The 15,854-nt window shown below is 44.5% G+C and overlaps 2 protein-coding genes across 3 annotated transcripts in view; one reads left to right on the forward strand and one right to left on the reverse strand.

Annotated features, from left to right (window-relative positions):
- Positions 1 to 5,285, forward strand: part of IGFBP2 (insulin like growth factor binding protein 2) — a 65,943-nt gene extending 60,658 nt beyond the window's left edge. For both annotated transcript variants that reach the window (XM_083747595.1, XM_083747596.1), the window contains exon 4: positions 2,503 to 5,285. In XM_083747595.1, coding sequence (XP_083603721.1) covers positions 2,503 to 2,670 — 168 coding nt within the window. In that variant the 3' untranslated portion in view covers positions 2,671 to 5,285. The remainder of the gene's footprint in view (positions 1 to 2,502) is intronic.
- Positions 5,286 to 11,197: 5,912 nt separating this feature from the next.
- RPL37A (ribosomal protein L37a) lies at positions 11,198 to 15,802 on the reverse strand. The gene is made up of 4 exons (XM_083755067.1): positions 15,701 to 15,802; positions 14,240 to 14,368; positions 12,734 to 12,816; positions 11,198 to 11,342 (listed from the first exon to the last, which is right to left on the reverse strand). The coding sequence occupies exons 1-4, from the start codon at positions 15,701 to 15,703 to the stop codon at positions 11,279 to 11,281; spliced, it is 279 nt and encodes a 92-aa protein (XP_083611193.1). The 5' UTR covers positions 15,704 to 15,802; the 3' UTR covers positions 11,198 to 11,278.
- Between the last annotated feature and the right edge of the window lie 52 nt (positions 15,803 to 15,854).

Here is a 15,854-nt window from a genome sequence, read left to right on the forward strand (position 1 = left end):
ATGGGACTGTGACAACAATGGCGACCTTCTGAAGGTAATGGGGCTCTCCTGGTCAGCAGGCAGGAGCTGCACTTCTAGGTTAGCAGCTGACCTTGTATCACATCCCATGTTCAATCCAGAAACTCAACTTTTGGTTGAAGATAAAGGACACCAAAAATATGCCTGCCAGTTCTTTGAAACGGCATTTGAGGGGACTTCAGCTCACAAAGTTTTGAGTTTGCAGGCAATGCTGCGTGGATCAAGCTCTAAGGGCTTCTGGACCCTGAATCCTGCTGACCCAAGCAATAAGGCGTAAGAGCAGCAGCAGCAGCTCTCAGGAATATGGAGCCAGGAGTATACTTCTAGTCAGTGGCGAAGGAAGCCGCTCAGGCTGAGGAAGCTCGCCCAGGGGCAGGGTAAGGGTGGGGCCTCTGGAGTCTGCCTGCCTCCTCCCACTCAGCCGCCCTACAGCTGGGGGGGAGGCAGCAAGTGGACCATTTGGGCAGCATGGAGCCTGCGTGGCCCAGGAGACATGCGTGGCTCAGGCATGCTGCAGGCCCCACGGTGAGTGCCACCCAGCATTTTGTCACACACCCCTAAGTGGTGACACCCAGGGTGACCCGCATCCACTGCACCCCCCTTCCTCCGCCCCTGTTTCTGGTCTCATCTGGTGTCTCTTAGCGGGAGCATCTGCTATTCTCTAAAGGTTGACTTGGCATATGTATCTCTCTGCTTTTTCCCTTTCTAAGGCTAGCAAGCATAATTTTTTTTTTAATTTATTAGTCCTGCTGGACAAGCTGGGTGTGGACCTAAATGTAGGGTGTGGTTGCTTTGATGCCACTTTCCCCATTTGGGGGAGATGAAAGCGGTAACCTTGATTCCCCCAAGGTTCTAATTACCTTGCAAGGCCCACACCCCACAGCTGTGGCTAATCCCCCATAAATGAATTAGTTCCCTAAAGGGATTTAGCTGTGCTGAGTGAAGCTTGCTCTTCACACTGCCTTGTCTTGCACCAACATTTTCCATCGACTCAGGAAGCAGGCAGGTACATACATAGTTCGGACCTGTACAGCCCTTGCCCGTCATGTTCATCCCTGCCGCAAAGAGAAAAAGAAAAACAGTATTGCCTGAAGTTTAGTTGCTCACACTTGTATTACAGACACATGTATTTATAGATGCCTTGTTCATTTGCTTTCTATTAGTGCTATGCTTACTGGTTCAAGAGCTAGGATAGTCAAATCCTTCTTAGCAATGAATCTGCTAAGGACCTTCAGGACAAGTCCCATTCTTTGAGTCTCAGTTCCCTTATGCATTAAATCAAAATGTCAGAGGCCTGTAAGTTGTCCTAGCCAATGAGTATAAGAATTGCTCATCGTTTTTTTTGCATTCCATACGCTGAGATCTTTCTGTGGCCTCAACCTTGTTATGTATGCATTAACTCCACTGCTAAACACTTTACTGCTGAATTTCTCTTTTGAAATGTCAAGTGCTAATGACATAACTCCCCACTGTTGTCACATTTTTGCAGTTGATGCATGGTAGCATGTGAAAAGAGTGATCTTTCCCACCCCTTTCCATGAAGCTCCCCCTCCCTCTTTCCTTTGCCACACATGTTCCTCTCCTGTTTCCCACCAGGAAACTGGTATTGCAGCTGCTTTTTAGGAAAGCCAACTTAAACCTCACATGTGGTCAGCTAGGGGGTGGGGAGGTGGGCAAAATCAGCTTTAAAATATGCCCATAAATATATTGACTATTGCCTCATAAGAAATTGTTTTAAATAGAGGGTGTTTTGAATGGGGGGGGGTTGGAGGAGAGGCAGAAAGAAAAGCTAATTTGTCCATAGCTAGAGGGTGCAATCTGGATGATTCTGCCAGGGGTGCAAGATCACCTAGCTACGGCTCTGCATATGGTGAAATCTGTGAATACTCCAGGATCCCTGACGCTTATGAATCCTAGCCAAAAGTTAAATCCACTGTAGAAGTAATGGGTGGGTGGGTGCAGAAGAAGCATATCTCTTGCACACCTGTTCCTATATACCACTTGCACCAGCTCATGAAAGCCCCTACTAAAACATTTGCATCTTCTCAGACTTTCCCTAAACATGATGTTGGTCCCTTTAAAAAACCACAAGAGGTGGTTGTATGTTTTGATGGGATGTATTGATGGGGTGTTACAGTGAAACTTCAATGTTCTCACTGCACGACAGTTGCAGACAGTGATTTCCCTTGCATTCTTGCAGCACCTCCAGCCCATTGGTGCTGCTCTTAGAGGTGAATGGTGTAAACTGCTTCTTCCCTTCCCTGCCTGTGAAGGAAGAAAGCATTGTGTGACGCAGGCCGTTTCACTTTTTGTTTAGACAGCAGGCTGCTCTAAAACCCTTGGTGTAGCTTCCACTACCCGCCAGCTATAATGTCTGCATAACAAAAGTCAAGAGCGTTGTTTTCCATGTGCTCCAATTCATGTAGTCTGCCTAAGCCAATCGTGTTCTCTTCTCTCTCTTCCCCACCCCTTCTCCACCTTTAGTGCAAGATGTCGGTGAATGGCCAGCGAGGAGAATGCTGGTGTGTTAACCGTAACACTGGGAAAATCATCCAGGGGTCGCCCACTGTCCGTGGAGATCCTGAGTGCCACCTCTTCTACCCTGTGCATGAGCAAGAGGACCGGGGAGCGCATGCTTTGCATGTGCAATAGATGGACGTGTTCTCTCTCTTTCTCACTCGCTGGCAGGCAGGCAGCTTGGCCTCTCGCCTCAGCGCTGGATTTTACATGGGTTTCGATGCATCTTATTTTTATCTCTCTCTCTCTTTTTTCTTGTATTCCAGAAGGTCCCGGCATTTTGTGGGCTTCGTGTGCCTCCCAGTTGCTTGCCTTTAAATCCTTGGGGAAGAATTGCAAAGGGGCTTAGTGGCAGGGGTGGGGATGGGGACTGGTTTCTAGACCTTTAAAAAAATATTTTGCCTAAGAGGTTTCACGATTATTAGACCACTTGTAGCCTTGCAGCAAACAAGCAGGAGAAACAAGGGAGCTGACCTTCCCTCTTGGCTGTTGACTTGCTTACCCAGGCCTCTCCAAAGAACCCGGGTGATCATGCTGGATGGGAGAATAATTGCCCCAGCCCCCACCCGCCATACACACACCAAAGATTGTAAATACTGCATGTTGCCTGCTACACACAGCCCTGACAACCTGTTCCCCTATTATTGTGTGGGTTGTAGCATATATTGAGAGGGGGTAAAGAGAATCCTTGTCCAGCACATACTCAGTTGGAATTGCTACACAGAAAGCATATAGAGTGGGAGGGAGCTACTTCCTGACACTGATTTCTTCCACAAGGCATTGCACTTGACATAGAAGTTCAACCCCTTCTCTTTCCCTGCCCTGGGAGCCTTATTCTTTAAGAATTTTGCACTTCTGGGCAACTTTCTGTTAGGTAGGACCTTGCATTGCATTCACTCTTGATGCATCCTAAGAAACACTAATACACAGAAAATGTCAATGCTAGGCAGTCAGCTCTTTTAGATCAGAGTTAAACTCAAAAGCAGGGAAGAGAGGGGTCAGAGATTGGGGGAAGAAGCTTAGAATTCAGTTGTTGTTATCCCCCCCCCCCCCAAGAAGCAAAAACCCATTTAAAACCCACATTTTAAGCTGCTGCCAATGTCCCTCCTTCCTTTTGCGTGGGACCCAGGTGAGCAATGCAATATGTAAACAACACTTTATACAGTGTGCGGTAATCCCCCGAAATGCAGACTGAGAAGATGATGGACACACATGCATATATACACATGTACAGAATAATAATTAATATCTGGGAGCTGGGGTGATGTGGTGTTGAATATGCTGTTCCCAAGAATAGATTGTGCTTCTCTGATACTGTTTCAGACACTCATGATTTGGCTTTTGTGTGGATCATGCAAATGCTGAAAACTGATTTAGCAACTGCATGAACAATTAGATTTTCTTTTATTATATATACCAATTTATATTTACAGGACAACAGCTAGGTTCATGTACTTAGTATAATCATTGGAGGTTGGGTGCTTTTGTTTTTTTGAAATACAGTATTTTGAGGGGGGAAACCCAAGCAATATAGTCCCCCCCCTTTTCTGCAAATGTCATGAGTGTACAGCAGGTGCTTTACTTTACCACCACGTTTTCACAAGTGGACCAAATTCCTTGTCCTAGCCGCCATCTTGGAAGAGAAGTGTCTTGAACCATTATGCATCAGTTAGTAATCGGAGGTGATTTCAACTACTCTTATTATTCCCTCTCACCTCCATTGTGAAAATGGGGTGGTAAATGAACAGTGTGAAAACGCCACCACACACCACCCTAAAATAAATGACTCATAGAGATTGACTTTCTTAGTTGGGTTTCCCCGCCCCCCCCCCCAAGGCAGAGATTAGATGGAAGAAATGAGGTGAAATTTAAATGTTTAATGGGAAACAGTGCGAGCAGTCATTGAGTAGTTTGCTGGGTTATGCAGGATAGAGAAAACAGTGGTGTGGCAAAATGCTAGTAAGTGTTTGTGGAATGAGGGTGCCTGCTCTGTGAGGAAGTACAGAACAAGGGCAACAATGCAAGTGGTTATGATGGAAATGGATCTCAAGTATACTGGAGACTTTTTAGGAGTGGACATTGTTCAATGTCCATCCCAATAGACCATTTGGATAAAAAATATGGCACATTCTAGCCTGCTGTATGAAATGATGGATGAAATGAAGAGTGTTAATGTGGTGATGAGATTAGCTTTTTTAGCATCAGGCAATTTTGCCTGGCATCTCCCCAACCCATAGGCTCATAAAACAGAAAGTGGTATTGTTTGGGGGATTTCCCACACAGCAAAAAGAAAAAAAAAAGAATCTCATTACTGCTTCCAATTTTCAATCTATTTAGCACCCACGAACATTAGTATTAGTGCCTTGATGGGGAACATCAGCTGCCTCTCAAACTTACCTTTAGCTACCTTTAGGTTCTTTTTAAGTACAAACCTAGAACTGTGGTGCATTCAGCATCAGTGAGGACATCAAAGCACCTCCAAGTTCTGGGGGCATAAATGCTTTTTTCTGTTTTCATTTTCCCCCTCTGAGAGGCATCCAGATTCCGTACTGCAACACCTAGTAATTGTAAGGGGGCAGATGGTGCTCTTTGTGGTTGATACACATTGAAGAGGAATTTGAATATCACAAGCATCAGCTCACAACTGAAATTTGTACTCCTGTTTAGAAATCACAATGCTTTTTTCTATTTTGTTTTGATTACTAAATTGCGAGAAAGTTGGAATAAATTAAATGGGATGCCAAACAAAACATGTGTCGCCCTGCAGTTTATTGTATCGTGTGCGGCCCAGGGCAAGAGCATCAGCATTCACCAGGTGAGCCAGCTTAATAATACGATGGTACTTTGGTTCTCAAACTTAATCCATTCCAGAAGTCCGTTCCAAAACCAAGGTGCGCTTTCCCATAGAAAGTAATGCAAAATGGATTAATCCGTTCCAGACTTTTTAAAACAACCCCTAAAATAGCTATTTTACATGAATTGTACTATCTAACGAGACCATTGATCCATAAAATGAAAGCAATAACCAATGTACTGCAGTCACAGAATCAATCAATCAATCAATCAATCAGTAGCTGAACTGGGTTCCACACAGTCACAAAAACGAAACAAAAAGAGCCGCAAATACCAAAAAATGCAAAATAAATAGCAAAAACAGACAGACCTCAGCGTAACAATCAAAACGGAAGTGTGACACTCCAAACAGAACATGTTCGGCTTCCCCCAAAAATTCGCAAACCGGAACAGGGTTTGCAGTATTTGGGTTCCAAGTTGTTTGAGTACCAAGGCGTTTGAGAACCAAGGTACCCCTGTAAATTACAAACGCTGCTCTCATTAGGCATCACTACAGTGGTACCTCTGGATGCGAACGGGATCCGTTCCAGAGCCCTGTTCGTATCCTGAAGTGAACGCAACCTGCATCTGCGTGTGCGCGGGTCACGATTTGCCCCTTCCGTGCATGTGTGTGGCGTCATTTTGAGCATCTGTGCAAGCGGCGAAACCCGGAAGTAATGCATTCCGTTACTTCCGGGTCGCCACGGAGCGCAACCCGAAAATGCTCAACCTGAAGCGACTTTAACCCGAGGTATGACTGTACACATCTTCAGCTGTTGATCCCATTTGTCTGCTCAGCAAGGGGCATTGTTGTTCATGACCAGCTTTTTGTGTGATCTGTATGAGTTAGCATCCACACAACAGGAGTGTGTCACTTTGCTCCCAGGTACAAACACTTTTCTAATTGGTAGGACTGTCAGGGACAGTCTTGGTAAGGTAAATCTCCCTTGAAAAACAGTGGACAGCTCTACAAATTTAGCAGCATCTGTCCAGAAAAGACCAGACACATCTTGACACATACATTTGAAACTGCATCACAAAAATTTGGCAAGGTAAATAAAATGAAGGGGACTGATAGAACTTCAAGCTAAAATTCCACTGCCAAAATGGAAATAGCCTCTTTTGTTTGGGGAAGCCATGTACACACTAAAAAAAAAAAAAAAAACCCAGGTCAAATATGTCTTGAGCCTCTTTCAGCATCTTTCCAAGAAGCTGGGGGCTAAGGACCAACTAGGTAACTACAGAAGGAGTTGCATGCTCTTGAATAAAGTTGTCTCAGCTCATTTATAAAATGAAAAGGCAAGATCAAATATAACAGTGGCCAGGAGAGAAATGGAACTAGTGGAACTGCAGCTCCCACATGAGGCCATTTGTAAAACTGAAGCTCAAGTATCACAGCAACCCAGCAGAGATGTGTTTGTTATTTCCCATATAAATGCAACATTCCCCATGCATGCTTTTAATTTAGTTCTTACAAACTTATTATTGATATACCATTATTTTGTGGTCAGTGACGGAGCAGGTCTACACGTTACTTGCGCCAAAATGCCCTCACCGTATTATGCAAATATTTTCTTGTGGCTGAATAGAATGTTGGATTTAACCATAGAGTTTATTTTCTGCAGGGTATGGAGGGGAGTCCTAGATGTATTGCTCCTCCCACTTGCTTCTCTGGCAGGATCAGTCCGATTCTGTTTCCGTTCCAAAGTGCACTATAGCTAACGAAACGAGAAAAAAAAAAAAAAAACCTACCACCTTGCAGCACAATAAACAGAAAAATAACCATGTAATGGAAGAGATCAGAAGAAATGACAAAGTTGGCTCCAATCTAGGACAAATCTCCTCAGTGATAACCCCATCTCACCCTGTACTGTAGAGCAGTAGTTCCCAATTAGCTAATTACTGAGGACCCCTTATTTTTTCAAAAGCCAAACCACAGACCCCCTACTCTTGGAAATTTTGATAACTCTATAGTAGTTGCCTGTGCAAACCTATTTTTTGAAGAAAATGTGGGGTAGCCCATAAGCAATGGGTTTTAGGTATTCTAAAAAAAACTACACACCCTAAAATTCATTATATTACCATGCAAAAATCACAGTAATTCAGTTGGGAGACAGACATATTTAATGTTATTAATGAATAGTACAAGTGAACAAATTAGGATATGCCTAGCAGCTACTAAATGATGATGATGATACTTACTTACTTACTTACTTACTTACTTACTTACTTACTTACTTACTTACCAGCCACACATCTGTCTGGATTGCCCCAGCCACTCTGGGCAGCTCCCAACAAAATGTTCAAAACACACTAAACCTAAATGTGATGGGAGAAATCATGCTTCTTTTTGTCTCGAACAATCTCTTCCACCTCTGGTTCAATATTTCCTACTTTTATTCTCAAATCTGGTTCAACATCAGGCCAATTTCTATGCTTGTTCTTCATATAACAAAATGTTGAAAATGTTTGTTCACAAAGATATGTGGAACAAAAGGGAACTAGATGTTTCAAAGCTAGATGTTCAGCTAACTTCTTATAATCAGCAAAAACTTTCACCCAGAATTGGTCCAGTCTACATTCTTTGAATGATTTCAATGAACCACCACAAGTCATGTCAAGAAGTGCATCTTGCTTTTCTGTAGATGAGAGCTGTTAGTTGTATATCACCACATTCAAAAGGATTCCTTATCCACGAGTTTTCAGGATTTGGTGCAGGGAAGTCATCTCTGAAGCTAGTCCTAAATCATGCAGGTGCCTAGTAATGTCATTTTTTCCTTCTGGTATCAATTCGTCAGTGGCCTCCAGAAATGTCTTGTGTTGGGATATTAGTGAGGCTACTACCTTCTACCTGGCTTGCTCAAAACCATAGTTTTTAAATCACTGCCTCAATCTTATCTTCAATGCAAAAAATATTCATATCACTACCTTGAAGGCTTGGTGTTGAGGGTGTTGAAGTATGTGAAAACATCTGCTATGGAGGCTATAGTAGCCCTTTCGAGGATTCAGAAATCCTTCAAACTGCAGTAATAGCCACAAAGAAAAGCAGTTCCCAGCCCTGATCCTCCAGGCTATAACGGGTAGGCAACCTGAGGCCCATGGGCTGGATGCGGCCCAATCACCTTCTCAATCCGGCCTGTGCATGGTCTGGGAATCAGCATGTTTTTACATAAAGGTGTGCTTTTATTTAAAATGCATCTCTGGGTTATTTATGGGGGATAGGAATTCGTTCATTCCCCCCCCCCAAAAAAAATAGTCTGGCCCACAACATGCTCTGAGGGACGGTGGACTGGCCCACGGCTGAAAAAGGTTGCTGACCCCTGGGCTATAATTTGTATGGGCTTGAGGGGTGATTTGGTGTCTTCCATCTGTGCTGGTCCCAGTTGAAAACATTTATGCACTGTGGGAGGTATCAACAAAATGGCTCGTGATAATTTCAATATGAGGGAGGGCTCGGACCCTTTTGTACCATGACTGAATGGGAGAACGACCACTTGCCTCTTTAAGGTACTAGGTTTCAGGCTCTGATCTATCTACCCTTAACGTGTGCATGTAAGAAATTTTCACCTTCCTCTTGCACCACACCACCTTCCGGGTTCCCTCATATATTCATATATGCACGTGCAAGATCTACAAGAGGCCAAGATGGCAATCTCTATCCTCCCATAACAAAACAATGCTCCTCTGCCAGACGTGAAGCCACAATTACAAGAAACTGGCCCTGCGTGAGAGCTGTGCACAGTGGAACCTCGAGTTGTGGACGTAATCCGTCCCAGAGGGACATCCTCAATTCAAAGTGTTCATATCCAGAAGCGCTGCATCTGCACATGTGCACGGCGCGATTTAGTGCTTCTGCACATGTGCAAGCGGCGAACCCCAGAAGTAACCCGTTCCGGTACTTCCAGGTTGCCGCGGGGCGCAAGACGAAAACACGTAACCTGAGGTATGACAGTACTGGAAAGGTCCATGGACACTCCTGAACCATAATGATCAGGTTGGCAAACCAGACCCTATAAGCCTAGAAGAGAGTAAGAAACAGTACTTCCATCTCTGACCATACCCTGTAACTCTTTGCATAGAAATATGTACACATTCCCCTTGGCCAGAGACGTGTGCATCCTTTCAAACAGAACCTGGAGAAAAAACCCTGCCCACCTTTAAGATGGCTGAAGACAGATGTTTGCCCAGATGACCAAATCTGCTCACAATGTGTCTAAAAACACTATTGTGGATTTTACAACCAATTAAGAGTGAAATCTGGTCCAGAGGTTATGCCACTCTAAACTCTGCATTAACTGCATAAGATTCACCGATTTACAATCAGTGGAAGACTTTACTTTTCCCTGTACAATGGACATGGGAACTGACACATCTTACCACTTTGCAGGGAAACCCACAAGTACTGCCTTGTCTCCAGTCCCTCTTGAAAGAGTTGCAGTGGTAAGGCAAATATAGGTTAATGCCTGCAGGTGAGGCAATCTGCTATTGCAGGAAGTCTCCGAGCAGAGCCCACTTGAATTATCTGCAGCTTTGGTTAAAAAAAAAAAAATGACTATAAGCCTCCATGAGATCCACAACAGCTAGGAAGTTCCTTTGCTGGAAAATATCCACTACTGCATTGAGGCTTTCCATCATACTTACTTCTAAAAGAAAGGAAATGGCTAACTGATAAAACTACCTTCTGAACAACATTGTTTAGAAAGAGAGATGTGCTCAGTATCTTGAGATTCAAGAGAAAAGAACACATCAGATTTTTTAAAAAAATGATTTGAATAGACATCAAATTTTTAAAAAACCCGATTTCAGACAAAAACAATTGTTGGATGTATAAGGTGCTGATTTTTTGAGTTTTTGTTACGTTCCAAGTTAAAGTTTAAATATGGCAACAACGTTTAGCTGAGATTTCAGCATTGCATGGGGATGGACTAGACGACCCTTGGGCCCCGTTCAACTCTACAAAAATATGATTCCCAAATGCTTTGAACTCAGCCAGTTATCTGTGTGGAAAGTGTCTCACTCACTGCACTGGCAAAATACTGGCATCCCATTAGAAAAATGTGGAAAATGCAGGGCAGAGTAATCCTCAGTCCCAATTTTTGCACGCCTGCTAGGGATCAGGATTTGGCAAAAGTGCCCCTCTACCAGTATGGAGGGCCCTGCTGTCCCCACCAGGTGCAGCGAGGACACATTACCTCTGGCAAAGCTATTTTGGGTGGCACATGGAACAGAGCAATGCTGGTGCTAGATCCACTGATGAAAAGGTAGCGGAGACAGCTGATTTTTGCCCTGATGCCATAGCAGCCTGCAGCTGGTGGAACAAAACCATCCACACATTCACTGCCCCAGTCAGGAGGGAATCTGCTGCTCCCTGTCCTTCCAATTAGGATCGCTCCTTTTTCCGAAAATAGAATTCTACAAGTATTCATGAGGCGTTAATAGCATTTTCTGTTCTGTACCTGAGCTCCATTTAGATTTGGAAGAGTAACTTTTGGTTAAAGATTTCCAGACAGATAGAGATCACATGCTGGCAAAAATATCAGCTAAGTGGGATCAATTTCAATGTGAGTGATTATGTGCTTAACTCTCCTACCAAAATCAGCATGACTTACAAGCACTTCATTTTGCATGCTTTAATTTGTTCCATTATACTTTTATTGAGATGTTACTGCTTGGCAAATATGTCTACATTCTATTTTAACTTGACCTTATTTGGAATCCACATGTATAGCACATTATTGCTACTCTTACATAAACCAACTGGTATTTTGTGCAGAAAGGGAAAAAGGTAGACTGCCTATAGGACTGTTCTTGCACAAAACACCCAACAGGGTTCAATGTTCACAACCACCTTTAATTGACAATAAGGACATGAACTGTAGAGGAAGAGCAACAGTGGAACAAAAATATGCTTCTACTGGTCTTTTAACTCCTTCAGTCTTCTGATGGCAGATTTCACTGTCACCGCTGAAGTGGTGCTGGAAGAAACAAAAAGTATCACTATTATTTCAAATGAGACAAACAATTAGTAGTTTCTGTAATAAGCTTTTAAACATTTTTTTAGAACTAACAGGAGTCAGCTAAATGAAATGTTTAATAGTGCATACAAAATGTTGGGGTTTTTCTTCTTTACTTTAGATAATAATAATAATTTATTATTTATACTCTGCCCATCTGGCTGGATTTCCCCAGCCACTGAGTGACTTCCAACAAAATATTAAAAATACAATAAAACATCAGACACAAAAAACTTCCCTAAACAGGGCTGCCTTGAGATGTCTTCTAAAAGTCAGATACTTGTAGTTGTTTATTTCCTTGACATCGGATGGGAGGGTGTTCCAGAGGGCAGGTGCCACTACTGAGAAGTAGCAACCATGAGGACTGCTCCCTCCCCTTGCATCTAGTGTTATTTTTTTAAACACATAGTGTCAAACCTCTTACGTCCGCCTCCGCTTGCATCCATTTCGCCCAACGTCCGTGGCAAACCCAGAAGTAACCGGCGGGTTTGCCACCGTTCACACATGCGCAGAAGTGGCGATTGCAGCCCATGCCTGCGCACAATGGCGCCTCTCCCAGCAACCCATTTCTATGGTCGCAGGTAGAGGTTCCATTGTACATGTTTGATAATCACATTGTTAATGCCACATATAGTTAGGGTTTTAGAGAAGGTGGGATTAGAATACTCTACTTCAGGGATGCCCAACAGGTCAATGGCAAAGATGGGATTAGAATACTCTACTTCTGGGATGCCCAACAGGTCAATGGCAGGGGTCTGTGGTAAATCGCGGTTGACCCCCCCCCCCCAAAAAAAAAAACCTCAATGACTTCCTTAAAAAAGCCAACAACTTTTGTCAATCCAATGGATAGATCACTACCAGCTTTTGTTATTGTGGGAGTAGATCACAGTCTCTTGTAAGCTGGACATCCCTGCTCTATTTAAATAACTTCTACCTTCCCTTTCACTCCCAAACATTGATCACTGTGAAGTTGAAGAGAAAATGTTTGATATACAACCATGAACCGTTTTTCAAGGGGATTAGACAAATGAATTAGAGAAGACTACCTAGTCATTGCAGCTATGTACTATCTCCTGTGTCAGAGGAAGCATGCCTCTAAATACCAGCTGCTGAGAGTCAAGAGCAGGAATGCACTTCTACACGTCCTGTTTGAGTGTATCATAGGGTTCAGGTTAACCACACCACTGCAAAAGCAGAATCCTGGACTAGATGGGCCCTTGGTCTGATTCAGCAGGGCTCTTCTTAATTTACTTTCCAATAGCATATCAAACGCCACACAGCACCCACCACAGATGAAAATGGAACATTCCCCCCAGGCGCGCATACCCCTCAACCAATATAATTTCCCTTACTTGTATGTCCAGGCGCCACCAGCTACTGTTTTCATACAAGAGCCACAGTGCCAGATACCCACAGCTTTCCTCTTCATTTTGGTCTGTAAGAGAAACACAAAAGCTACTTACTTCTACGGGAGCATCTACAATACCACATCACTTCCATCAAAATGCTTCTCAGCATCTACTCAACACTTTAAACACACAACACAGAACATGGTTTGTTTGCTTTTTTAAAGGTGATAATAATGCATGTTTCTAACCCTACACACATGAATTTGCATAGAATCAGGTCTGAGCAAATGTAAGCTCAGGACCACACACCAAGAAACGCCACATGTTCTGAAACAGCAAGCACATATTGGGAGAACCGTTTAGCCCAGAGGTAGACAACCTAAGGCCCATGGGCCACAAGAGGCCCATGGGGGTAATTTAGCTGGCCCACGAGCCGCCCCTGAACCAAGCTGCCCACTTGGCGAGTCCCCGCGCGCTCTGCTAAACCGGCACAGCACCGCAACTCGCTTCCGCTGCCCTGGAAATTGCGTCTGCGCATGTGCAGATGCCAGAAATCACATCTACGAAGACACCAGAAATCGCACTTGCAGACGCGCAATCTGGCCCGCGGAGGGATCTCCCTGGAGTGTACTGGCCCAGGTGAGGTAAACCTTGCCGACCCCTGGTTTAGCCCCATGGTTTCTCTATTACGTGCTTCCACAGGGGGTCAGTCCTATCAACCCCCCATTTAACCTCTACTTGAAATGGTGGTGTGGTCACTCAAGAGTTTTGTAGCCTGCTGTTGCTATGATGCAGCTCTACTTCTCTTCATCGTCAGCAGCTGAGGCCATGGATGTGCTGAATCAGAGCCTGGCACCATTCACATAACAAAAACTACTACAGTCATACCTTGTTTTGCGACCGGGATCCGTTCCGGAGCCCCGGCTACTAGCCGAAAAGGACACAGGGCAAAGTACCGCGTCTGCGCAAAGCATGATTTAGCGCTTCTGCACATGCACAAGTGGCAAACCCGGAAGTAACCCATTCCGGTACTTCTGGGTTTGCCACAGGCGTTTGCCGGAATGTACGCTAGACAAGGTAGACGTTCACGGAGGTATTATCATATAGAGTCCCTTTCAACTCTACAATTCTATGAATTTTCAAAAGTAGGGGGCTCATGGCTTAATTATTAAAAAAACAATGGGTCCACAGTATTTAACTAACCAGTGATCTACAGCATTTGTGGCACTCTAGTGCTGTTGGACTATAATTCCCACCATCTCTAACCATTGGTCATGCCAGCTGGGGCTGAATACTGTTGAATCTACAACACCTGGAGGGCCACAGTACTCTCATGAATTTGATTGTAAATGATGGTTACTTTCAAGCCTCTTTAAGTTGATTATTACCAAGAATACTATGCCTGAGCAGTTTAGTTAGCACAAAAGGCAAAATATGACTATTAAGTGGAGTTTTGGAAAAAATGAAATTATGGACTGGGAGCTCTGCAGTAACAGAGGGTGCACTTACCTTGCCACAGAAGGAGCAAGTATATTTAGCATGCTGGCTAATTTCAATCTTCTTCACCATTTTCCTCAGGGAAGCTCCATATCGGGTACCATATTTACCCACAATCCCAACCTTCTTGGTTCGTTTGGCCTATTACCATTGGGGGGGGGGGGGAAGAAGCACATTAAATTTTCATTTCTGGCAAAGTTACTTGCAACTATACCCACACTTACAACAATTAACAGCCTGACTCAAGGCATGTTTACTCAGAAGACATGGTGAACTCAGAAAAACACAAATTCCAAGTTAAAACCATTTATTTCCAGTGTAGTAATGACTAACAACTTGTAATATACACTGAACTGGCATAGTGACCAGGATATATAATCCTAAATGTGATGGGGATGGAACCCACACATTTAGGATTATGTATCCTGGTCACTATGCCAGTTCAGTATCTATTGGACTGCAGCAGTCATCTATGTTCTACAAGTCTCTTATTTGCAAAGGTAACTGCAAAATAAAATAAATTGCAAAATAAAATACCAGGGGATGGGGAGGGTGTTTTCTGCAAAGTAAATGTTTCTTTAAAAAAAAAATTGTCATAGAATGAGAGGGCAGCTCCCTTGCCAACCGTTATTTATATTCTGCTCTTTTTTTCAAGAACCTATGAGGATGAGGTTTTCTTATTTGATTCTCACAACAACTGCTGACACCCCTCACCCCTCCAGCTTTACAGCCTGAGGCCTCCCCAGATAAAGTTAAAACAACATGCTATGTGTGACACCACAAACAGAACTTTCATACCGGCCCTTTTAGTACAAATGACACAAAACATTATCCCCCTGTTCAGGCAAGCTCCCACAATCAATTACCCTAGAGCACGAACAGGGACACATGGGCCCTCCAGGTGTTGCTGGACAACCATTCCCACCACCCCTAACCACTGGCAATGCTGGCTGGGGCCTTTAAGGGTCCAACAGAGGGCCAGATTCCCATCACCTGGGCACTGGTAAGAGATGTGCTCAACCCACCCAATGCAAATTACAGACCCTTTCCTCTTCCAAAGGTTCTGATGGAAAGGCCTTTAGCCTTTTTATTCCGGATCTAGGATCAGAGGCTGGCGAGACCCACAAGGTGGGTCGTTTAATTTAAACTGGGGGAGGAGGAGGGAAAGAAAAACACTCTCCAGCTGGCCGCCGCGCCTAGTCAAGCGAGGCTTCGCAGCAGCAGTAGAGCGCAAGCAAGAGAACTCAGCCCGCCGCGACCACCATCCCTCTCCCTCGCCTCCAGCGCCCCCTCCTCCAAGCCGGCTTCCCCAAGCGCCGGCGCCGATCAAAACTGCCCCCCAATGCTCGGCTGCCTGGATTAGCCTGCCCCCATGTTTCCCACCCCCGGCGAATCCCGTGCGGGAGAGGCGAGCGACGGGGAGGATGGCGGCGGATAAAACCCGAGTACCAAAGGAAAAGAGCGGTTGCTCACCATCTTGCTACCGCTGCAGGCCGCAGGGAGAGAGAAGGAAGTGCCCTCTGCGCACGCGCAATGTCCCGCCCGGCCAGGAAGGGGAAAAACTTCAGAGTGTGACGCAACCGTTGAGACCGAGGAAGCGATAGTAGAATTGTCTGCGCGCCAGGAG

The sequence above is a fragment of the Podarcis gaigeae genome (genome assembly GCF_964106915.1).
Source record: "Podarcis gaigeae genome assembly, chromosome: 1".
NCBI classification, from domain to species: domain Eukaryota; kingdom Metazoa; phylum Chordata; class Lepidosauria; order Squamata; family Lacertidae; genus Podarcis; species Podarcis gaigeae.